This window comes from Prionailurus viverrinus, chromosome C1 (genome assembly GCF_022837055.1).
Source record: "Prionailurus viverrinus isolate Anna chromosome C1, UM_Priviv_1.0, whole genome shotgun sequence".
Classification (NCBI taxonomy): domain Eukaryota; kingdom Metazoa; phylum Chordata; class Mammalia; order Carnivora; family Felidae; genus Prionailurus; species Prionailurus viverrinus.
In genome coordinates this window covers 16002493-16026879 of record NC_062568.1, presented here as the reverse complement: position 1 = coordinate 16026879, position 24387 = coordinate 16002493, and the positions used below count along the sequence as shown (strand labels likewise).

General features: G+C 39.9%; 1 protein-coding gene across 1 annotated transcript in view; it reads left to right on the top strand.

The window, feature by feature from the left end:
* The window catches only part of XRCC5 (X-ray repair cross complementing 5), a 92167-nt gene that overhangs the window by 6013 nt on the left and 61767 nt on the right, over window positions 1–24387 (top strand). Inside the window, exons 3-10 of the mRNA XM_047870728.1 lie at window positions 1494–1677; window positions 2592–2640; window positions 3911–4033; window positions 7250–7441; window positions 9768–9882; window positions 11366–11504; window positions 14530–14642; window positions 19426–19488. Coding sequence (XP_047726684.1) covers window positions 1494–1677; window positions 2592–2640; window positions 3911–4033; window positions 7250–7441; window positions 9768–9882; window positions 11366–11504; window positions 14530–14642; window positions 19426–19488 — 978 coding nt within the window. The remainder of the gene's footprint in view (window positions 1–1493; window positions 1678–2591; window positions 2641–3910; window positions 4034–7249; window positions 7442–9767; window positions 9883–11365; window positions 11505–14529; window positions 14643–19425; window positions 19489–24387) is intronic.

The window sequence follows — 24387 nt, the reverse complement described above, 5'->3', positions numbered from 1 at the left end:
ATTACCTGGCTTTAATATGAATCCTTGCCCAGGATGCAAATAGAGTTCTAGCTGGCCTGCCCCATGGTGTGCTGGACATGTTTGAAGCCCAGCAGGTGGAATTTTTTTCTCCAGGTACAACAGGGGATGTATTTGCAATTCTTAACACACTGGGGAACTTAACAGACCAAACCTGAATGAGGAAAGACACAATTCCATCCTCTGTCTACACAGCACTCTTCCCACTGGTGGAGAAGGCTGCGGTTAAGTAGGTGGGAACAAGACTGTGTTTTTGTTAGATCCTGTTTTTTGTTTTTGCATTTTATTATGAAATGTTTCAGGAAGGAGGCAAATACAGAGAATACTGTGATGCAAACCTATTTTCCCATTGTCTAGCACTATACAGTACTCAAGTTTTACCATATTTGATTTCTTTTTCTTCTTTTAAATGTTTATTTTGAGAGAGAGAGCGAGCGCACATGCGGGGGAGGGGCAGAGGGAGAGGGAGAGAATCTCAACCATGCTCAGCACAAAGCCCAAGTGGAGTTCAATCCCACAACCATGAGATAATGATCAGAGCTGAAACCAAGAGTCAGATGCTCATCCAACTGAACCACACAGATGCCCGTCTTTTTCTTTTTTGCTTAAAAAATAATAATAATAATAATTACTGATAAACTTGCGAGTCCCTGTGTATCCCTTCCCGATCTTCTTTTTTCCTTTTTCTTTCTCTCTTTACTTCAGGATTTTCATAGTCCTTACCATGTATGTTTAATACTTTAGGACATAAGTATATTCATAAATATTTACTATTGTATGAAGCTTTCAAAACATGTAATGTTATAATATGGTACATATAATTCTGCAACTTATTTTTTCTCAACCATAATTATAAGATTTATTCATACTGAAAAACATGCACAAATTATTCATTTTTTTTTTACTGGGGTATAATATTGTATAAATATTCTGCAATGTGTTTTTGCATCCTGTGGATGGATGGTCACTTTCTACTTTTTCTCTGTTATAAACAGTGCTGAAGTGAACTCTCTTGTCCTTGTCTTCTTGAGTACATGAGCAAGAATTTCTCTATGGTATATATACCTATGAATGAAATTGCTGGGTTAGAGGATATGAACCAGTAATTTTTTTTTTTAGTCCTCTGGAAAATACTTCCAAAAAGAGTAAAAGCTTTTCAAATTATCCATAATTAGTTTTCATTGAGAATTAGAGTCTGATTGGGCTGGAAGTTATCAAGAGTAGTTAACCACTCTCCCATTCTCCCACCTGTAATTCTGTTGAAATGAGAGATGGGACCTATAGTCAATGGAAAAGTCTTCTTAGAACCTGTGAATTGTCATTGTCCCATGGGCCATCTAGCCCAGTATTCTGTTGACAGTGGACCCAGGAACATGCCATAGGGAGGTATGGTTGTATTGCTCCTTGAAGGCTAGGTATCTACTGCCTTTCAGGTGGTAGTTTATGATTCTTAACCTTTGAACATTCTTCTCTAGGTGTTTGCTGAGAGCAAGGATGAAATTGCATTAGTCCTTTTTGGTACAGATGGTACTGAGAATGCCCTTGCTGGTAAGGATCAGTATCAGAACATCACAGTCCACAGACACCTGATGCTACCAGATTTTGACCTGCTGGAGGACATCGAAAGCAAAATCCAACCAGGTTCTCAACAAGCTGACTGTATCCTTTTTCAGCCAGAGAAGACTCTTCAGAAATTTCCTTTAATCTGAGGAATCATAATCCAGTTTGGTGAGGCTCACTAGAAGCCCACCTCTGAGTATATGGGCATTTTTTGACTCTGAAGACATGGATATGATGGTGTGTATTGGGATTTATTCAGGTTGGGTTGGGTATCTGCACTCCTGAGCCTCTAGCCACTTGCCCCTTCTCTGCACTAGTGATACTGAGTGGTTCGGAGGCACCATAAGGGAAAGATACCAGTGGGTATATTTCTGTATTGTTATGTGCAGAAAGTTTAGTGGTGGTGATGGCTGGAAATGTTTGCATGTAAAGAACATATTTGTAGAAGAATGTAGCATTAGCATTCCCTATGCTTTCCTGGATGGAGGGTATTTTTGTGTCCAAAATCAGACCGATATCTAAACTGAGATTTCCAATTTCTTCCACGTGTACTATGATTTTAAGTGGTTACTCTTACTTTTCTAAACTGTAATGTTCTCCCTGATCACTGGGAGGTGCTGCTGTGCTAAGAGTGACTTACAAATGCCACATTATGGCTCAGGTCATATTTAAGAGTGGACTCTAATCACGAAAAATGGATTCTAGATATTGTAAAATGACATCATAATTTTTGTTTCAATGCATGGGAATGTGTTAGATTACCTTGGGCTTATTTTATTTTTCCTGGTTATATGTTTCAGGATATATACTGTGATATGTGATTACAGCATATGTGATTATATGTTAGTGAAATAAATGTTGGAAAAAGCACTCTCTGGCAAGTGCTTTTAAATCCTCACAGAGTCAGCCCAGAGTTCACGGTTTCAAGCACTGTGGACTTCACTGGAAAAAAGTTGCATGATCTTGGGATAAAGGGACTGTTTAGTGATATTTTCTGCCCTTAACTAGCTGAGTCCTGGATGCACTCATTGTGTGCATGGATGTGATTCAACAAGAAACTGTGTAAGTGTCTTCAATTGAAGAGAGGTGGAAATGAGTCATTCTGCAGAAATTGTATGTGTTGCTGTATTCTGTACATGTGTGATTCATTGCTAATCAAGCAGCATGTTTGTGTGGCTAAAGAACCATTTGATAGAATTCAATGGTTCAGTTCAGCCTCTCTTTTTTAAGTTTAAAAAGAGCAAGGGCTATAGTTTGTGGGAATTTCTCTGGGAGAAATACATGTTTGGCTTACTTCAACTTCCTTCCTATTTGACTTAATTACCAGGAACTTTAAAAACTTCTATATGGTATTGTTCATAATCTGACTGAAATTAAATGTATGAAACTAATATAGCACCATATGTTAACTAACTGTAATTAAAATAACTAAAAAAAAAAAATTAAAAAAAATAAAATTGTAGTATTAAAAAAAAAGAAAAAGAAAATGCCTAGCTCTGACCAGCCACCTGATTCATTATTTAATTATTTTGCCTTTAAAATATGGGTCTTTGAATCTATTTACACCCACCCATTCCTTGACTGTTAGGAAAAACATTAGTACTAAAATCTCAGGCCTCAATTTGTATTTTCATTTCTCAATCTCTGTACATTTTGTGTAAAATCCTGCCAGTAGCCCTGTGAGTGGAACTGGGCCAGCATGTTTGGAAAGTGAACCCTCAGGAGACCGAAGTTGTAGTTACTGGGAGAGTTCCTTGTTTGTACTCTGCCTAAGTGGAGGCTGGAAAGGGATCCTTTTCTTTTAAAAAAAAAAAAAAAAAAATTTTAACATTTATTTATTTTTGAGAGACAGACACAGAGCACAAGCAGGGGAGGAGCAGAGAGAGAGGGAGACAAAGAATCCAAAGCAGGCTCCAGGCTCTGAGCTCTCAGCACAGGGCCCAATGCGGGGCTCGAACCCATGAACCGCAAGATCATGACCTGAGCTGAAGTCAGCTGTCCAACCAACTGTGCCACGCAGGCACCCAAGGGATCCTTTCTAATCCCAGTGACCATATATTTAAAGTTGGGAGATCAGGGATTTAATATCCACAATGCTCAAAAATTTTTCCCAAGATGCTAAAAAATATGAATTGTAACCAGGCTGACTATATGTTTAGTAGAACTTAACTGAGCATCAGTGATATGTGGGGTTCTAGAATGTAATCACATTTCTTAACTGTATTGAGATTCATTTCTTAGCCTGTCTCTAAGTCCAGTGACCAAGTGCATTTGAGTTTGTAAGCGATAATTCAGGAGAATGATTTCTTATTGTGATAACTTTCTCTTTTAGAGGAAAGAAGTTTGGAAAGAGGCATATTGAAGTGTTCACTGACCTCAGCAGCCCATTCAGCCAAGATCAGCTGGATATTATAATCCATAACTTGGAGAAATCTGGCATCTCCCTGCAGTTCTTGTAAGATCATGAGAATAATGTCTGAAGACCAATCCTGTCCTCTCATAACGCAGGGAGTAGGGGCCCCTTTCTAAAGCTCTTGGTTCCCGCGAGTCTTCTGTTTGCGCTCACAGTTGAAATATGTTAGATGACTGACCTCAGCAAACATTCACTGAGTACCCTTAATTCCAGGAACTCTGAGTTTTAATGGTAAGGGGATGAAAGTCACAGTGACACAGAATTTAGCTCAGTAGTAGATGGTTTGTTCATGCTTCTTGGACTCAAAGAATTCAGGAATCGTTGGAGGATATTCAGTTTATTTCTTGCTTACATAGAAGACTTTATCCAAACAATTACCAGATTGATGGTTTCTTTTCTTCAGCAGTTCCAGAGTACTGTTTTGCGAGCATTAGATGTTTTTAAGGTAGAGAGGAATGTCAACCTGAGAATTATTTTAAACCTGTAGAATGCTTATTTTTTAACTTTTAAATCTAAAGGATACACACACGTACATAAGATGTAATTTGCTTGTGTGTATTTAGGCATGGGGTATGCAGATTCTGAGCAAAAATGTTCACAAAATATCTCATAATTTGTTGCAAGGCAGAGCCCTTCCTTCCCCAGGCATTTACTTTCTTTATCTTCAATCCCTAACAAGAAAGTTCTTTTTCACCACACTAATCCTTCCTGTTGCATTTGAAACCTGTTTTTCTTGTTTTATTTTTGGTGAAAGCAGAGTGATAATATAGGATGTTGACTTACCAGTCTTCTGAGTACACTCATTTTTCAGGCTGAGAGCTATACCAGGAAGCCTCCAGCTCAGAATGGTAAGCCTTCGGCTTCTTTGAAATGCCTGCCGTTGGAAATTAAGAACCTCTCTTGCATGTATGTACCTCTTAAGACTGCTGAGGGGCAGCTCCTTTCTGTAGAACTGTAGAGAAATAGTTCAGAATAACCCATCAGACTGATACTTGTTAAGATAGTACTTCAGAGAAATTAAGGGCTTTTTAAGTGACACTTTTCGTCTTATTGAATTGAGGCTTTCTAAGTACTTCAAAAGCTCTGCCTGGCTTCTGTTCCCTGTTCATAATTTCAGGATGCCTTTACAGGGTTGAAGCATCCTGCACTTCTGTCAATGTCATTGGAAAAGGCTACTTTTTTGTCTGAGTAATACTGCAAAGCGTGTTGAAGAGGGAATGTAGCCTTACCACTACCTGCTTATTTGGCTGTTTTTTTCTTGTATTTGTGCTTGTGGCTACAGATCTCTGGCATACAAAGTAGAGTTTCTGGTTTTATTGTTTGGTGTATCCCGTGGATGATTGTTGTAATTGGAGTAAACAGAATACCAGCAGGTCTAAGAACCACCGTGTTCTGAGTAGGCTCATTCCTTGGACCTCATTTTTAGTTTGTTCTGTTGGCTACTGAGAAAGTTTATATCTGGTCGAAAGCAGGGTAGAAAGAACTGTTACTGTAACTTCTTTTTCCAGGATAACTTCCTGACTCTTCATGTTCATGTCACTTTTCCCATCTTCCAGGTCTGTTTTTTTGTTTTGTTTTTTTGGTGCAAAAGGGTGTTTTTATTATAGCAACAGGACAGGACCTGTGGGCAGAAAGAGCTGCATCTCTCTTCTAGGTTGTTAATGGAAACAGCCACAGCCTGATGTGAACCCTGTGTCCCATGCCCTGCTCTGTAGAAGCTCTTTATCTGATAGGTCATGCAGGATGTGCGTATCTGTCATGCTGGGTATACGTCGACAAAATTAAACAGGAAGCTTTATTTTAGTTATAGCAGATGAAATGGTAAAGAAATCACCTTAAAATAACCAGCCACACAGAGTTGACCAGTAGGTGATGTTGAGGGAACTGAAAAGGTTGCTCTTTGGGTTTCTGGGGGCAGTGCTGTGACACACTGCAGGTGCAGGAGCCTTGCCCTCTCAGGTGACCGAGTCCTCGCTGCACATCACTCACTGGCTGTGCCTTGGCCGGATTTTGCCATGCAGCTTTGGCTTCTTTTTAGGAAATGGAGGTAGAAATTTTTATCCACCTAATGTGTAGGATTAAATGAGGTTGTTTACATGAAAACATTTATGAAGTACCATGTAGAGAATTATCATAAAATGTGCTTGGTTGGTTGATTTTTCAATTTGTATATTGATTATTGAATATCTCCATGACTGGTAACCCCATCTAGTAGTTTTAGTCCATTTCAAACAGAATGAAACACGGGAAAGAATTGGTTTTACCTATTTCCAGCAATTCACTGATGTCTGTCTGGGAATTCTAAATGTACGGTAATAAAGATAACATTAAGTATATTATATGCATTCTGCCATTTAATCCTTAAAATAACATTGAGGGATTATTAAAGGTGTTTATTTTATTTTATTTTTTCTTCTTCTTCTTTTTTGGCTGCCTAGAATATCACCTGCCTTTTTCTAGGAAGCAGTCCTTCCTGCACTTTAACCTCCTGGCTCGAATGAGAGCGAGCAACTTCTAGATCTGGTCCCCAGGTTATCACTGATCCCTGGCTTTTTTGAATTGAGAGTCGAGCATTAAACACGTAGTCCATTCCTCTTTGGTAGCAGAACCAGCAGTGTGTGCTTGAAAGAGCTCATGGGTGACGTGGAGGGAGCCAGTGAGAGAGTGGAGCCAGCACAGGGGCACATGGAGATGAAATGGACAGTGAGAGGGTTGGGGTGGTCCTTGAGGCATGTGAGACTGCGTCCAGTCATCCGAAGGTCACGTGCCACCCTGCACTTTGAATTATTTGGCTATGTAAACCAAGAAATTCCACTCTTTTAATTTTTTTTTTAACGTTTATTTATTTTTGGGACAGAGAGAGACAGAGCATGAACAGGGGAGGGGCAGAGAGAGAGGGAGACACAGAATCGGAAACAGGCTCCAGGCTCTGAGCCATCAGCCCAGAGCCCGACGCGGGGCTCGAACTCACGGACCGCGAGATCGTGACCTGGCTGAAGTCGGACGCTTAACCGACTGCGCCACCCAGGCGCCCATCCACTCTTTTAACCAAACCAAAAAGGCTTTGGTCACTCGAAACTGATAGGATATTGACTAAGGGTGATAAGTGCCATTTGAGAGAGGAGGGATTGAAAGCTCAGGTGAGTGGCATGTCCATTTTCTCATAAGCCAGCGAGTGACAGTCACAGGAAGGGAACCCAGTTTATTATTTGGCTTCAGAGCTTGTCTTATGAACAACTGCCGATCTTTTCCTGATAGTTTGCCATTCCCTGTTGGCAAGGAGGATGGAACCGGGGACAGAGGAGATGGTAACTCCTGCTTGGACCAGCATGGACCCTCCTTTCCTCTAAAAGGAATTACTGAGCAGCAGAAAGAAGGTATTCGGATGGTGAAAAAGGTGATGATGTCTTTAGAAGGTGAAGATGGGCTGGATGAAATTTATTCCTTCAGGTAAGAAGTGAAAACATTGATTCTAACTTTCAGTCATAGCCATATAAATTTCTCTTTTGGTCAGAGGGCTCCCTAATTAGCCACTCTTGAATTAGCAGTTACTCTGTAAGAAATATTCTGATTTTTATGGACGAAATGGTGTACCAATCCCTGATCCCCTTTAAGTTTTTTGAGTAGTTAAGGGTATATATGCTCTAATTTGTTTTCCTCAATCACAATTTTAAAATATTTCTTGTGAAATATAATTGACAAACAGTACGTATTGATTTTCTAAATATAGACACCCTTGAAATATTGTAGGTAATAGAATTTTAGAAATTGAATGATAGTTTCCCAAGGGGTTGGCAAAGGAATCAGTGAGGAATCTTGTAAAGTGACGTTTCCTGTCATAACGTGTGTTCTTTTTTTTTTTTTTTTTAATTTTTTTAACGTTTATTTATTTTTGAGACAGAGAGAGACAGAGCATGAATGGGGGAGGGTCAGAGAGAGGGAGACACAGAATCTGAAACAGGCTCCAGGATCTGAGCTGTCAGCACAGAGCCCGATGCGGGGCTCGAACTCACGGACCGCGAGATCATGACCTGAGCCGAAGTCGGCCGCCCAACCGACTGAGCCACCCAGGCGCCCCCATAACGTGTGTTCTTACTGTAGCATGTGCAAATATATATTCCTAAGTTGTTTATTTCAAATTTGGACATGGCTTGCTCTAATGCGAGAATATGTCTTAAGTTAACATATTCACCATGGTATCATAAATAAAAATTGTAAGCCAATACAAATTAATGTTAAAAAAGTTTATTTTCCTGTATCATGGTAGGGAGGGAAATTACTGTCTGTGTATGTGATGACACTCACAGTTTGAAGCTACTTTGGTGTTGGCTCTTCTGTGAAGATGTGGACCAGAACTTTGCCGTGTGATACAGTAGCCGTTATCCACATGTGGCTATTTAAATTTAAATTCATTAAAATTAAATAAAATTAAAAATTCAGTCAGTCACACTAGCCACCTTCCAAGAGCTTGCTTAATAGCCTATTGGATTGGCATGGTTAGAAATAGAACATTTCTATCATTGCAGAAAGTTGTACGGGAGAGCACTGGGCTAGACTTGTTCTTATCTAGACTTCTACTTGGGGAGATTTAAATCTACTGCAAAAATGTTCCATTTGTTCTCAGATGTTATGTATTAGATGCTAGTCTTTAGAACTTGCCCTGGGACAGAATTCAGACCTCATGGTGATTTTAATGTCACTCAAACTAGTGAGGTCCTATGGACAGGTTAGACCTGGTTCAGACCCATTCATCCCCCAACAAATCCAAAGCCAAGGAGTGTCATAAACTTTGCAAACAGGGCAGCAAGTAGAATATCTACTGTTCATTATAGACTATTTCTGAAAGTTGGAGCCTCTTGAAACCTTTTTGTCCATAACTCTGAATGATGTTAGATAATTCTCTTTACCTTTTTGTAGATCTGTTTTTCATCTGTACTAGGAGGATTGATCATAGTCTGTATTATGTGCTTTGAGTGTTTGGTCATTGATTCCTTTCTCAGTGAATACTACAAATTCCACTTATCTCCTCTAATCTTCTCTGCTGTGTTTGATTAGGGACCAGATAAAAATAGAATTGATCTTGACTTCTGTTCAAATGAAGTAGCACTCTACGTTGTGTTGGTACTTCCCAATTCTCCATCCCCATCTATAAAAAGCCTAGAGTTATCCGCTTTACCTTAAGACTAAATATGGACTAAATTCCTTTATCCCCTGGAGAATATTTAATACTCTCTACTATGTGCATATATATCTGCTTTTTATTTAAGGGTGATTGGAATTAACTAATAAATTATAGAGTTATGAACAGTGATGTTAAAGGATGGTACCTACCCTTTGATATTCTGGAGCAGGGGTTCTTATCCCCAGGGTGATGGTTTTCAGGGAGTTGGTGAACCCTTTAAATTGTGGGCAAACTCTTATGGGTGTGCTTGTATCATATCCTCAAAATATTCTTGGTCCTGAAAAAAATGTTAACCACTGGCCAAGTTGAAAGAGAAGATTGAGTAGGGGAAGAAAGAGATGCTCTTTTTTTACCTGTCAGTAATGTAATTCAACTTCTTCCTAAGCCAAATCAGTTGTATTCTGGCTGTCTCCTCACTTGGGGTTGTCATTTTCCTGCTGTCCCCTGCTGTTCCTCCTTATCATCAACGACAACTCCGTTCTCATTCTAGAAAACTTGAGTGCATCATCCAGTGCAAGTTAATGTTTTAAAATTGTTGCTTTTGGTGTGTGTGTGTGTATATAATTTTTTTTTTTTTTTTTTTTTTTGGTGAAGTGAGAGTCTGAGACAACTGCGTGTCTTTAAGAAAACTGAGAGGTATTCCGTCCCTTGGCTCTGCACACTGACCATTGGCTCCAATTTGGCTATAAAAATTGTGGCTTACAAAGCGGTGAGTGATACATTCACATTTTTTAAATTTTATTTTTTTAACGTTTGTTTATTTTTGAGAGAGGTAGTGTGAGCAGGGAGGGGCAGAGAGAAGAGGAGACACAGAATCCAAAGCAGGCTCTAGGCTCCGAGCTGTCGGCACAGAGCCCAACACGGGGTTTGAATGAACGGTGAGATCATGACCTGAGCCAAAGTTGGACACTCAACCGACTGAGCTACCCAGGTGCCCCCATACATGTTTTTTCAAGCAATGTGCCAGGCAGGCAAATATGCTTATTTAAGGAACTGACAATTCATGTGTGGCTTATTCAGTACCATAATTACTGCTTCTCTAACTGCTCTCCTTGTTCCTCCCATCTCTATTTAGCTTTTATGTAAAAAGGTATATTAGGAGAGGAAGGTTTAAGAATTGTCTATAATCCAGGTTAATTCCCTCCTGTCTCTTTTTCATTTCTTTCTTTTTTTTTTTTTTTTTTGAAGGAAAGAAAATGGAATACATCAAGTCATGTCACCGTAGTATCATAGCAGAACTGTAGATATACACTAAAGTAGTCCAGAGTTTTGGACACTCAGTCTCACCCAATCCAGTTATTAATGATCTGGTAGTAACAGCATCCATGACGTATCAAAAAATACTGATTTGTCGGGGCACCAGTCTGGCTCAGTCAGTGGAGCATGCAACTCTTGATCTTGGGGTTGTGAGTTCAAGCCCCATGTTAGGTGGACATTACTTAAAATCTTAAAAAACATAGTGACTTGTTACTCAGAAATTGCCTTTTGTTATATATGCATGTTTGTACAAAAGAGCACGCTTTTAGAAATAAGGTGCATTTGGTAGTTATTTGATGGGATTCCAGTTTCAGTATGAGTCTGTGCTCCATGTTTTCCTGTGACTCTGCTTGCCTTTTTTTCTTAAATGTACAAACTAAATACATAAAAAGATTTAAGTATAGAAAATATACAAAAACATATGTTTACATATTCAGATGTTTTTGTATATTCTAAGACTTAATCCCAAAACACATGCTACACCTGTGAAAACCTTGGATGCACTTCTTTGTTTCAGCTGCCGTCAAGGCCTAGAATAGAATGCAGTCTCGTCCTGTTCTTTTTTCGAGTTTCCTTTTCAGATTTCCTTACTGATTTCTGGCTCCTGATATATGGCTCTCCCTTTCTTCTTTATTGGAAAACTGTAGTAACAAATTGTATGGTCCCATTTTATTAGCCTGCAGGTTTTGTATAAAAAGTATTTATGTACATACAAATACTAATAGGTATCTGGCAGTTACCTTGGGGGGAAAATGAAACGTAGACAGAGTTATGAAATAAACTTAAAATTTCCACAATAGGCAAGAGCAAAGCAGTTTAGCTAGAGTAACTGTTCTGAATTTTTTTCCTGTAGAGAGTAGGTTTGATTTTCATTTTTTATTGATTAAAATCCTGGCTTTCTTTGTTTTCCCTTTATTTTTCTTTTTGGAAATAAGATTATGCAGGAGAAAGTTAAAAAGTCTTGGACAGTCGTGGATGCAAGAACCCTAAAAAAAGAAGATATACAAAAAGAAACAGTTTATTGCTTACAGGACGACGACGAAACGGAGGTTCCAAAAGAGGACACTATTCAAGGTACGCCAGCAAGAGTTTTCACTTGTGTCTAAAAGAGGTTTTCGAAGGCCAATGTGAGGCCGATGAGGATCTCCATTGTTATTTTTTGGAGATATTTTTCTGAGTACTCGAGACACAACTATCGGCGGGATCGGTGAGATGCTAGGTCCTAACTAAATGTAGCTCATCTGTCGGGACCTAGGCAGGACCGTTCCCAGGAAGGCACCTGGGCACTCCATCTGAGTTTGAAACGCCCTCAAGGGACAGGAGTTAATACTTGGTTTTATTTATTTATTTATTTATTTATTTATTTTTTAGTTTTTTTAAAGGTTTATTTATTTTTGAGAGAGAGAGAGTGAGTGCACGTGCGAGCTGAGCTGGTGGGACAGATGATCTGAAGTGGGCTCTGCACGGACAGCAGAGAGTCTGACATGGGGCTTGAACTCACAAACCGTGAGATCATGACCTACGCCGAAGTCGGACGCTTAACTGAGCCACCCAGACACCCCTACTTGGTTTTATTTTAAAGTTGGAAACATACTAGCTAGGAGAATACTTCTATTAATGTGACTGAAGCAAGTTGTTTTATTTTACTTTTTATTTCTATGGTGATTAGTCCTCTGAGTGCCAGTTTCAGGCATTCTGGATCTTGCCAGCTTTCTCCTTTAAGGTAATTTAGGAGGTCTGGAACATTTGTGTTCATTATATGGCTTTATGTTTGCTGGATGTTTAAAGTTGTACTTCATACATTATATCCATTTGATCTGTATGGCGTGTCTAGACAGCAGCTCTATCCAGAGGGCTTAGGAACTAGCTGAGAGTGTCTGAGTTTTCAAGAGCTAAAACGGCAAGATACCAAATGACAGGTTAAGGTAGAAACTAGAATTTTTAGATAAATTAATTGCCAGGCTTTGTGATGCCCAGGATAGTTTTAATTTGCAAAGCACTAATATGCTTGTGTATATTTATATGTGTGTTGGGAGAGAGTGGTTAAGGTGATGGAGATTGTGATTCTTTTCTTCTGGTTACTTATGGGTAGAAAATGTAATTATAGGATCCTGCAGTCCCTACTAATTCAGTTTTGTGGTGTGGTTAAGAACTCGAGTTTTGGAGTCAGACCCGAGTTAGAATCATGGCCCCCTCACTTGCTAATCTTATGATCCTCATATAATGACTGAAAAGGAAGCATGGTTAAGTGGAGGGCTTCTCAGTGATATCAAGTAATAGGGTTGATGTGTTGGGCATACACAGTTTAGTACTTGGCAGTGGTAGCTAATAGCCTGAATTTTCTCTTTTAGTATATGTGCTGCCGAAGCGAGCACTGAATTTTCTCTTTTAATCACCACAACAGCCTAATGAAGCGGGCATCCTGCTCTTGTTAATGCCATTTTACAGATGAAAGAATTGAGGCTGAAAGACATTCATTAACGTATTCAAAGTCATGCAGCTAGCCACTAGCAGAATCTGAACCCAGGACTGTCCTACTTCAGAGTCTGTTTCTATGTACTCTTCTGAATTAGGAAGGGCTTTTTGAATGACAGGCGGACTAGTTGATGCTTCATTTTGAAATCAACCTGGGGCCATTTATAGTTTTGAGGCACAGAGTGTCACTGAGGCTGTGTGTTAGGAAGATTAATATGACAGAGACAAGCACCGGTTCTTTTGGATGCAGCAAAAACACCAGCTCTGTTTAGGCAAAAAGGAAATGTATTGGCAGAGCAATGGAGAGGGAAGGGTTAAGCATTGTTTGAGTGCAGAGAGCGCAGTGAAGCTTTTGTCTCGTACCTTTGTGTGGTTACCACGTACTTCCTTTTCTTGCCCTCCCCTTTCGACCCCTAATGTGTAGACAGAGGTACTAGCATACGTATGCGTGCAAAGGAACATGGTTACATGATGCAGTCTATTCTATATGTCTTACCATGTACAAAATTTATATACTGACTTGCTCTTTCAGTAAATGAACCAGAAAATACAAGGCAGTTTTAATTAGACTTTTCAAGTTAAAAAATTCAAGTAAGAAGATGTCTGATGACAGAAAAGGGTTATGAAAAACATTTGGCTTAGACACCACTCTTAATCATGTGCCATACATTCCCTTGATAATTTTTTGTTGGGATTTTTGTTTTCATCACCAGCTTTTTTAAAGACATATATGAAAACACAAGTGTGTTTCTTTTTCATTAAATGCATGGCATCAGCAGATTGACAGGAACAGATAAACACAGGATCATAGAATCTACCCCAAACACACAAATTTGTTTCTTGGAGTAAAGATACATGTGCTTTTCTTTCCATTTACCCAAGGCCAGAATCCTTTCATTTTGATGATCCTTCTGTCTCCCAAACATAGGAGACTGTATGTTGAAAGGGCATGACCTTCCCTAGAACAGAGGCCCTGGAACAGCATAGGAGTTATTTTTAAGAAACCGAGAGCCTATATTTGTATGAATAACTAAAGTAATTAAAAAGAAAAAAATAATATAATCCCAGAAATGAAGTAAATTTAAATACAGAGAAATAGCCAACTTATCAATTGAATGTTCCTAAATAGAAGAATTTTGGCTTCTTCTATTAGGTATTTGTATGTCTCCAGCATGCATTTTTGAGAACATTTTATTCTGAAAATTTCCTTTGGGCATTTTTCTCTTCAGGTCTCTAGGTTTCCGAATAAATGTGTTCTTGTTATTATGTTTACAAATCATACTTGTACTTTAGTCAACCATAGTTTATCTTTGGAGGATAACTAGTACATTACATTTGCTACATTCTTCTGGGCTGGATAATCATTAAGGTAACTAGATTGCAGAAGATGGTGCTTAAAGAATGTAATTAGATTTTAATCGTCTCTGTATCATATATGGTGTTTGTGTATCTGCTGCTGCTTTCCCCCACTGGTCACAAGGGGCAGTGATTTGATTCCTGGGAACAGTATAGGGAGGCTTGATCTGGAGCATGCTTGTATTGCTAATGTGTGCGTCAGGCTAATTTCAGCTTGTAGAAAATGAGGCCCCATATGCTTAACAGATGCTCTTCTCTTGTTCTCCAGGGTTCCGCTATGGAAGTGATATAGTTCCTTTCTCTAAAGTGGATGAAGAACAAATGAAATATAAATCAGAGGGGAAGTGCTTCTCTGTTTTGGGATTTTGTAGATCTTCTCAGGTATAGTACTTATCCTACTCACTGTAAACAAAGTAGATGAACGTTTTTCTTACTATTGTTTGAGATGGTTTGCTTTTGGTTGGTCCTTTTATTTACAATGTGTATTCATTTCACTTTTAGGTTTTTGCAATGTAGTCTGGGGATTAGTGTTAACTATCTTCAATTTTTGAGTAGAGGAACCAAGATGTAGAAAAGTTGAGAAATCTTCTGATGAATCAGAGTAGGTTCCATTAAAAGTCACTTCTTAGCTTTGCTGTGGATCATAGCTCACAGTAGCTTTAAAGAATCATCATAGTTCTTTGCTATTGTGTTGCTTTCTCTAAACTGCTTATAATAGAGTATTTTAGAGCAGTGAAGGTCTACTCGGGTTTTGGATGACCCCGGGCCTCTTAACGTATCATTGCTTTATGCCAGTCGCCCTTGTCAACATCCAGCAAAGAGGTGTAGGGTCTGAAATCCGTCCTTCAGTCATATGTTCTTTAGACCATGGTGCAGAGATACTCAGAACACACAGGGGGAAATGCAGTAATCCACTGAGGGCCATGGGATAGCATATACTGTCCTAGAAAGGGTTTTTAAAGGTTCCTGGATTTCTTAGCTTAAATGTTCTTAAGGTCGGCAACCAGAGAAAATGAAGAAGTGTGTCTTACAGTGTGCCTTTTAGGCTCTGTGGGGATAAAACGATGCTTGTTGGTTCTAGAAAAACTCAAGTGAGGGGCGCCTGGGTGGCTCAGTCGGCTGAGTGTCCGACTTCGGCTCAGGTCATATCTCACAGCTCGTGAGTTCGAGCCCCACGTCGGGCTCTGTGCAGACAGCTCAGAGCCTGGAACCTACTTCAGATTCTGTATCTCCCTCTCTCTCTCTCTCTGCCCCTCCCCCACTCGTGCCATGTCTCTGTCTCTCAAAAATAAACATTAAAAATTAAAAAAAAAACAACAAAAAAACCAAAAAACTCAAGTGAGGATTGTAATGGAAATAAATATTACCCAGTGTACTGGATTTGAGCTTTTTCATGTTGCCCTGGGATAGAGTCTCTGAATACTCTGAGTCCCTGAGTGTTAGAATAATTCAGCAAGGTGGGGAGATGTTTTTCATGATATACCCGAACTGTTGGATACGTTTTTAAACTTCATAAGTTGAAAATTGGGAGTACTTACTGAAAGTTGATAAGATTTTCATGGTGAAAATAAATACCTTTTGGAAGTTGAGAGTTTCTAACGAACAATTCTCTAACAAATTACACTAAATATGCATTTCTTAAAAATAAAAGCATTCACTTTGGGGGCTCTACAAGCTTAAAATTTATGGTTGTTAATGGCAGTGCCTCGAAGTCTTTCCATGAAGTGGAACCTTCCTTCAGATCTGTGTGTAAAAACTGGCTTGTTGGGAAGTGGGTCTGCCTGATTCTAGGTAGCTAGAAAAGACCTATCCAGAACACCAACCCGATATTCATGACCCAAGGAATTGAAGTCACCTGGGCCAGGGTGGGACTGGGAGGCATATTTAGTTAAATGACAAAGTGAAAAAGAGTGGGCTAAACAAAAAGTACATTTTTCCATTTTAAAAGACTTACTACCTTAAAATTTTAAGTCATGGCATGTCCTCTAAATCAAACTTGTGTTGTTTTTAAGCCCTAAATTATTTCTATCTTAAGTACAATCTCAAATGGTACATTGAAGATAATCATAATAGCCACCATTTATTTGAGTGGTTATAATATTGCATTCAATATACTATGTATTTTATGTAAATTCCCATTTAATTCTTAGTACAACCCTCCTAGATAGGTGTCAGGATAATATATTTTATACATTTGAAAATTGAGTATGTAATTGGCCCAAGGTCACAGCTGGAAGGTGGTAGAAACTGGTTTTGAATGAGGTCTCTCTGACTTCAGAGCCTATGTCATTAGTCAGTCGTAATCTGACCACCACCAGATGGACAAGCTGATTTTTTGAATATTTTTCATCCCTGCTTTCATCTATTATCTTAACAAATGCATACACACTCTCTTAAGAGCAAGATGTTTTGGGGCACCTGAGTAGCTCAGTTGGTTAAGCATCTGACTTCAGCTAAGGTCATGATCTCACAGTTCGTGAGTTCAAGCCCCACATCGGGCTCTGTGCTGACAGCTCAGAGCCTGCTTCAGATTCTGTGTCTCCCTCTCTCTCTGCCTCTCCCTTGTTCATGCTCTGTGTCTGTCTCTCAAAAATAAATAATAAACATTAAAACATTAAAAAAAAAAAAGAACAAGGTGTTTTCCATAGCAACTAAGTATGTACCTTTTAACTGACTAATAATTATTTTTAATAAGATCACGTATTTTTCCATATTCCCTTAACATAAGGGAAACTAATGTTTCTGATTGAATTGAACATTTTGGGGCGCCTGGGTGGCGCACTCGGTTAAGCGTCCGACTTCAGCCAGGTCACGATCTCGCGGTCTGTGAGTTCGAGCCCCGCGTCAGGCTCTGCGCTGATGGCTCAGAGCCTGGAGCCTGTTGCCGATTCTGTGTCTCCCTCTCTCTCTGCCCCTCCCCCATTCATGCTCTGTCTCTCTCTGTCCCAAAAATAAATAAACGTTGAATTGAAGTGAACATTTTAATTATATAAAATAGGTTTTTGGCCTTGGCATTTTTTGGTGTTCTTTTTTTTTCTTTGCAATTGTGAAGCTGCAAATTAACTCTTCTCTCTTTTTTTTTTTTTAAGTTTATTTATTTATTTTGAGAGAGTAGGGGAGAGGCAGAGAGTGAGGGAGAGAGAGAGAGAATCCCAAGCAGGCTCCTTGCTATCAGTGCAGAGCCTGATGCAGGGCTCAATCTCACAACCTGGAGATCATGACCTGAGCCAAAATCAAGAGTTGGGTACTTAACTGACTGAGCCACCCAGGTGCCCTGCAAATTACTGTTCTCTTAAATTTTCAATTTATCTTCCCCCACATTGTCAGTGTTCTGGGTATCTATATAATGGGTAAGAATTTTTTTTTATTTACAAAAAATATATTTTTTTTAACGTTTATTTATTTTTGAGACAGAGAGAGACAGAGCATGAACGGGGGAGGGTCAGAGAGAGGGAGGCACAGAATCTGAAACAGGCTCCAGGCTCTGAGCTGTCAGCACAGAGCCCGACGCGGGGCCCGAACTCACGGACCGCGAGATCGTGATCTGAGCCGAAGTCGTTCGCTCAACTGACTGAGCCACCCAGGCGCCCCTTTAATGGGTAAGAATTTAATGAGAACTTCCCCCACATGTCTGGTTGTCCTTTGAGAAGTCATTTAAGTGCCTTAGGAAAAGATATCATTAACTGTTCTTTAATCAAGAAGCATTACACATTTTTTTTTTTTAATTTATTTATTTACTTTGAGAGAAAGAGAGTGAGCAAGCAGGGAAGGGGCAGAGAGGGACAGAAGGAGAGACTCCTAAGCAGGCTCCATGTTGTCAGCACAGAGCCCTACATGGGGCTTGAACTCATGAACCATGAGATCATGAACTGAGCCAAAAACGAGAGTTGGATGCTTAACCAACTAAGCCACCCAGGCGCCCCTATTACAGATTCTAATAGGAGGGCAAATCTATATGAACGTAGCAAACTTTTTAGTTTTAAGATAGGATTATTCCTTTATTTCTTTAAATAATGGTTTTCAAATGGAGACTAGAAGCGGAGATGGAGGGTGTTTGAATTCTGTGGGCAAAACCCTCACACCTTTGAGACTCCATCTTCTCGAGCTGCTGTTATTGTAAAAGCGTTCAGGTTCCTGGCTTCAGAGGTAGGAGGGCAGAAGAACATTTGAGAAGCACTGCCTTGTATGGCACAGGGCACGTTCTTACAGATAAGCTCCAGGCTCGAGATTACATAGAGGAGAGAGAAACTGATCTTGGTCAGTAGATACAAGTGGTTGGTTATGATAGTAGGCACTCTTCAGTATTTGTTTCCTAATCAGGTATTGGTACAGCTGCTTTGACCCATCTGATACTCTGCCAGAGAAGTAATTGAACTTAAAGGGGGACAAAAGGACATGCAGTACTTATTTTTGGTTTCACTAGTTTCCCTTCCCAGTGCAGCTCCTGCCTCTCTAGTTCTTCACTCTGGTCTCTTTGCAGTTTATCAGGTGCCTCATCATTGTTCTTGGGATGAAGTCTAAACCACTTAACTCTGCAAATAAGATACTTCTTTGATCTTTCCTAATCTTGCTAATGTAATCTTTCACCTCTCTCCTTGAGGTGAAAGTGCACCGGGGCACTGCCCTACAGAGGCAGTTCCTCAAATGTGTTACATTTTTATGTCATTCCAGACTTATTCACACTAGTATCCCTGCCCAAGATGCTTGTGCTAGATTTTTCTCTGAGTTCCTGCGCATCCTTTAAGTCCTGACCTCAGTGTCACCATTTGCAGAAGCCTGCTCTGACCCTTCATGACCAAGTTAGATGCTCCGTTCATGTGCCTTTGTGGCCCTGAGTTATAATACTGTATTCTTGTGCTTGTGTAGTGCTGGAGCATAGCACTGCATTGCAGTTAATTTCACATTTGTCTGAGCTCCTTCAGACAAGACTACATCCTGATCAGTACTGTGTTCACAGTGCTCAGAACAGTGTTTGACATATGCTTAGAATTCACATATTTATTGTGTTGAATTGGACCTCAAGCAATAAGTTTGTTCTAGCCCCTGTGAATGTTTTTTACTAAGAGCACTTAGAATAGAATTTCTTAATAACTGTGGCATTATGGCTATACGTGTTACTTACTTTGGATCAAAACCAGTTGTTTTCCTTACTTAATTCTTGTAGGTCCACAGAAGATATTTTGTGGGAAATCAAGTCCTAAAGGTCTTTGCAGCAAAAGATGATGAGGTAAGTTGACAGTAAGCCTTTGAGGTAGTGCCACAGAATTGAATTGTCATTTTAAGTGAGTTGTGTGGGGCTATTTGTGGTTTAAAATGACGTTAATTCTTGCAACAGCAGTGGGAAAGTTCACTGACCTTTAACTCTGAAAATGGAGACGTGATAAATGAATTTGTCATAGCATGAGCACAAGTCCTGAGAACATAGTCCTTCAGTTGAAGACCAGGTGAGTATTAAGAACAAAAACATTTGAACAAATGCATTTAGGTGTGGGAGTCTCATGGTCAGATGTTCAGGAGGCTTGGGGTCAGGTTGCCATTTTCATTGTCATATACACTGGACATTTAGCTCTGGCTTTAGCATTCTGGAGCTGAGCTTTCCTGATTCACTGGACCACCTCCCTCTCTGAGAAATTCATCTGTGCACCCTTTGCTCTTTCTCTGTGCTCTTTTCCCACCTCTCCAAGAGATTCTGTTTTCAAGCTGGTCTGTGCCTGGCTAACAACTCATGACTCTTGCATCCTACTGTCACCTCTGCCCTCTCTGTAAATGGTTTCTACTCAGCCTCCAGGTTGGAACGTGTCATTTGGAGGTGTGACCTTGACTGGAATATTGCAGTCTAGTGTCCATTTAAGGCTACTTAAACAGGTATTGGAGTTCCAGAAGTATTTGCATTTGATGTTAGTCATCTGGATGTAGAAGGCTTGTTTGGGGTATGGGGAGGGCAGTGGTGTAAGTACTTGCTCTAGCCTCTTGGGCCCTTTTCTGCGTCCTCCTCGCTTCTGAGGGTTACCTGGCTGTTGACCTAGTGAGTAGGCATGCCATTCTCAGAACAGTTCAGTTAGGAGAATTGCTTGCCTTCCCATCAGCACTGAATGGGTTTGTCATTAGAGCACAGTAGGCGTATGTCAGTTCTGGTTTACTTGAGAATCCAAGTTTATGGGTTTTTCCTGAATCAGATCCTCTTGGGAATTATGTGTGTCTAGTATATATTGTTGTCATAGCTTAACAGCATTTTTAACTTCTGAATTTTAACTCCAACTGAGCATCCCTTCACACAGACAAAATTCTGATCACTTCATGTGATTGCCAGTATGCAGTGAAGACTATTGACAACAGCTTTGTGGTACGGCCTACGTGATTATCTTGACTTGCTAGCTGAGGGCAGCCTTGTGTCATGTATAATTCCAGTCCAACCTCACACAGACCCCGTATCCTTGGGTTACTTTGAGTCACTGAAAGGAAAAAAAAAAATCCTTTTCTAATGGCAAAGGGCCACTCTGTGGTGTAAGTTCTTGATGTCCTAGTCAAAGAAGAGTATTAACTAATTGGAGCTTCTGACATAAGCAGAGGAGGAAGGGACATACAATTATGTCATGATGACTTCCAATAAAAGGTTGTATGGAAAAAACTTCCATAGGTGGGTAGGGAAGTAGGAGGGATGACAGACATGAGAGCCTTCTTCCATGCATTAGAGGGTTGTTATGTGGAATGGAAAATAAACTAGGTTTCCTGCCAACAAGTGGTGGTTTTGTTCAAAATGAAGAATTACTTTGTCAACAAGGATTACTACCTCCAAGTGGATTGGTTTCTTGTGAGATGGTTGGATCTCCATTCCTGAATGTTTCCCAGCAGAGTCTTTATTTCCACCAGCCATATTTTGGGGAGGGAGTTTTGTCAGCATGTGGGTTGTTAAACTAGATGAATGCTGTTGTTTTCCAACTCAAATAGTCTATGATTCCGTGAATAATTCCTTTTAAAAATATGTTTTCTCTGGTCATGAACATATAATTATTTTTGTGTATGGAGAATCTACACTTGTACGTGATTTGTACTGTGTGTGGAGGAGAAAGGGAGGAGGAAGAGAAGGAAATGGAGCTTTTGTTGAGTTTCCCACAGGTGTAGCATTGTGTTTACAATGTCACAGTCATCCCTGACCCCATCCTTCCTTCAATATCCCAGTTGGTTCTGTCAAAGACACCCAGATAGAAATTTGCAAATAAATTAGAAGTAATCTCTTCCTCAGACTCCCATTGTGTTTATTGGTCTATTGGGACTTACTAGACTATACAAGTTCTGTATTTGGTACGTATGTCACTTCCTGTTAGTAAAGAATGTATTAGCTCAGTGAGATCAGGGACTCATCCTTGTTTTTTTTACAGGACCTAAGACATTGTGTAGCAAAGAGTAGGCACTAAGTAAATACTCCTTGAATTGAACTAAAAAGGTAATGAATCTGTCGCGAAACCTATAGAGGATTTTGATGAAAAGGTATTGAGGTTACAGGTTTTTAGTGGAGGAAATGAAAATCTACATAGCTAACTTTGATAAAGGTTAACTTTAACATTGAGAAAAGTACAGACAATGTGTTTGGGAGTTATGGAGAGGGAGAGTGAAGCAAATCTAAAATGGAGAGGGTGTCACGTTACTGGGCCGTGAAAATCGATTAGGAGCTCAGGAGACAGATGTGGAGAGGACATTCTAGCTAGGAGGAAACTATAAGAACAGAAAGCCACAGAGGATGGAAAGTGCAAGGCTAGTCCAGGAGTAATGGACAGACCCCCGAGGCTAGAGGAGTGGGACCTTTGGAGATTCTTAGGGAAGGGACTGACATGATCAGCTCTGAACTGGAGAGGCAGCGATGAAAAAGAAGATAGATTTGAGAGACAGTGCAGAAGTAGAATTGGCTGAGTTTGCTGAACATGTGAAGGTGAGAGATGAGTCAGGTGGTATTACTAAAAACTTTGAGTCTTCTCGTTTGGTTGATTGGGAGATGGAGCTCGTGAAGTAGGGAGCACTGGAGGAGAATGGGGGAAAGATAGTAGTTCATTGTTGGTCATGAACAGTTTGCAATACCTGTGGTCTAACCGTAGGAGCTATCTACCGGCTAGTAGGCAATAGAATCCTGGATTTTAAAGTCTGGATTCAGTTTTAAAGCTGAATATACAGATTCTGATTCATCAACTCATGGGGCTGGATAAAATAATCCCCCAGTAGAGTTTCAGAGTGAGAGAAGGAGAGAGAAGCCAAGAACAGAAGAATTTCACGATTAGTGGAAGAACTGAAGAGTTAGGGGAGGGATGACCCACAGAGAAGAGTATTGTTTCTGAAGCCAAAGAAGGAGAAAGTACAGAGAAAAGGGGATGGTTAAGTGCTCCTGAAAGGTCAAAAAGAATGGGAACAAAGGATTGACAATTAGAAGGTCATGGGTGACTTTGGAGAATAATTTCAGTAAGGAAGGTGAGGTCAGTAGCTGGATTAGATGGAAGAATAATTGTGTTGTAAGCAGCAAAAACACCAAGACTATTATTTCATGACATTTAGAGGTGAAGGGAACGATCTAGATAGTAATTTATGGAGAGAGGGGGAGAAAAAGAAATATTTTGTTTAGGAAGGCTGAGAGGGGAGTTTATTTGGAGGATAAGGGTATGAATTCAGAGAAGAAGGAAGATGAAGATAAGATACAATAAGAGAGGATCCACATAATGAAGTGAAGTTTCAGAAGAGGTTACAATATGTCTGACCAAATCAGATGTGTACAGTGTGGCCTTGAAGTGGGTACAGGGGCGCTTAAAAAAATCTGGGGGCACCTGGGTGGCTCAGTCAAGTTAAGCGTCGGACTCTTGATTTCGTCTCAGGTCATGATCCCAGGGTTGTGCTGGGCATGGAGCCTGCTTGAGCCTGCTTGAAACTGGCTCACGCTCTCTCTCTTTCTCTCTCTCTCTCTCTCTCCCCCGCTCCCTCCCTTTCCCTCCCCCTCCCCCTTCCTCCCTGTCTCCCCTCCCCCTCCCTCTTCCTTTCCCCCTTTCCCCACTCTCTTCCTCTCTCTTGAAAAAAATAAAATTAAATTTAAAAATCTGAAATAGTAATAAAGTGGATAACAGTCTTTTTTTTTTAGACCTAGTATAGTTCTTTATTTTTCTTTACTGCATATTCCTGTGGACATCGTAGCGTAGTTCAGTCAAGAAAAGGTATTCCATTATATACATCTGAATTTATCTGACCAAACTATGAAAAAAAATTAAGGATAAATCAATACATGATCAATATATCTTGAAGAGACTCAAAAGCAATGTGAGCCAGGCACAAATGGTGTTCTAGGACCACTATTTTAAATATGTTCATTCTGGTAACAACTGAGAAGAGTGAATAGAACCTTTTAAATTTCTGGCATGAAGAAGATGCAGAAAAAAGAGGTTAATGTTTTCTATCATATTATCAGTTCCAAATTATAATAATAGTAATTCCTACTCAGGCTTTAGAAACACTAAAAATACTCCGTATGTTTTCTGTTCAGTCTATATGTTTGATCTAGTTATCAGCTATAGGGTCCCAGAGTAAATTTTTATAAGCGCAAAACTTAATCAAAACTCAAATTCTAAATAAAAACGTTACAACGTTAGAGCTCAGAAGTTTGCTGAATTGGATAATCTGTAACTGCCAACAAATAATTTCATTTTTAGTATCATTGCTAATAAAGGTGTGCTGTCTGCCAGCTAATAATATAGGTTGTAAGCATGGTGGAAACAATGTATAAAGACAAAAGGACTTTCTTTCTTTCTTTCTTTTTTTTTTTAATTGTTTTTAATGGGTATTTATCTTTGACAGAGAGAGACAGACAGAGCATGAGCGGGGGAGGGGCAGAGAGAGAGGGAGAGACAGAATCCGAAGCAGGCTCCAGGCTCTGAGCCATCAGCCGAGAGCCTGACGCGGCGCTCGAACTCACAAACCTCGAGATCATGACCTGAGCTGAAGTCAGATGCTTAACTGACTGAGCCATCCAGGCACCCCTCTTTTTTTTTTTTTATGTTTATTTATTTTTTTGAGACAGAGAGAGATGGAACATGAATGGGGGAGGGGCAGAGAGAGAGAGAAGGAGACACAGAATCCAAAGCAGGCTCCAGGCTCT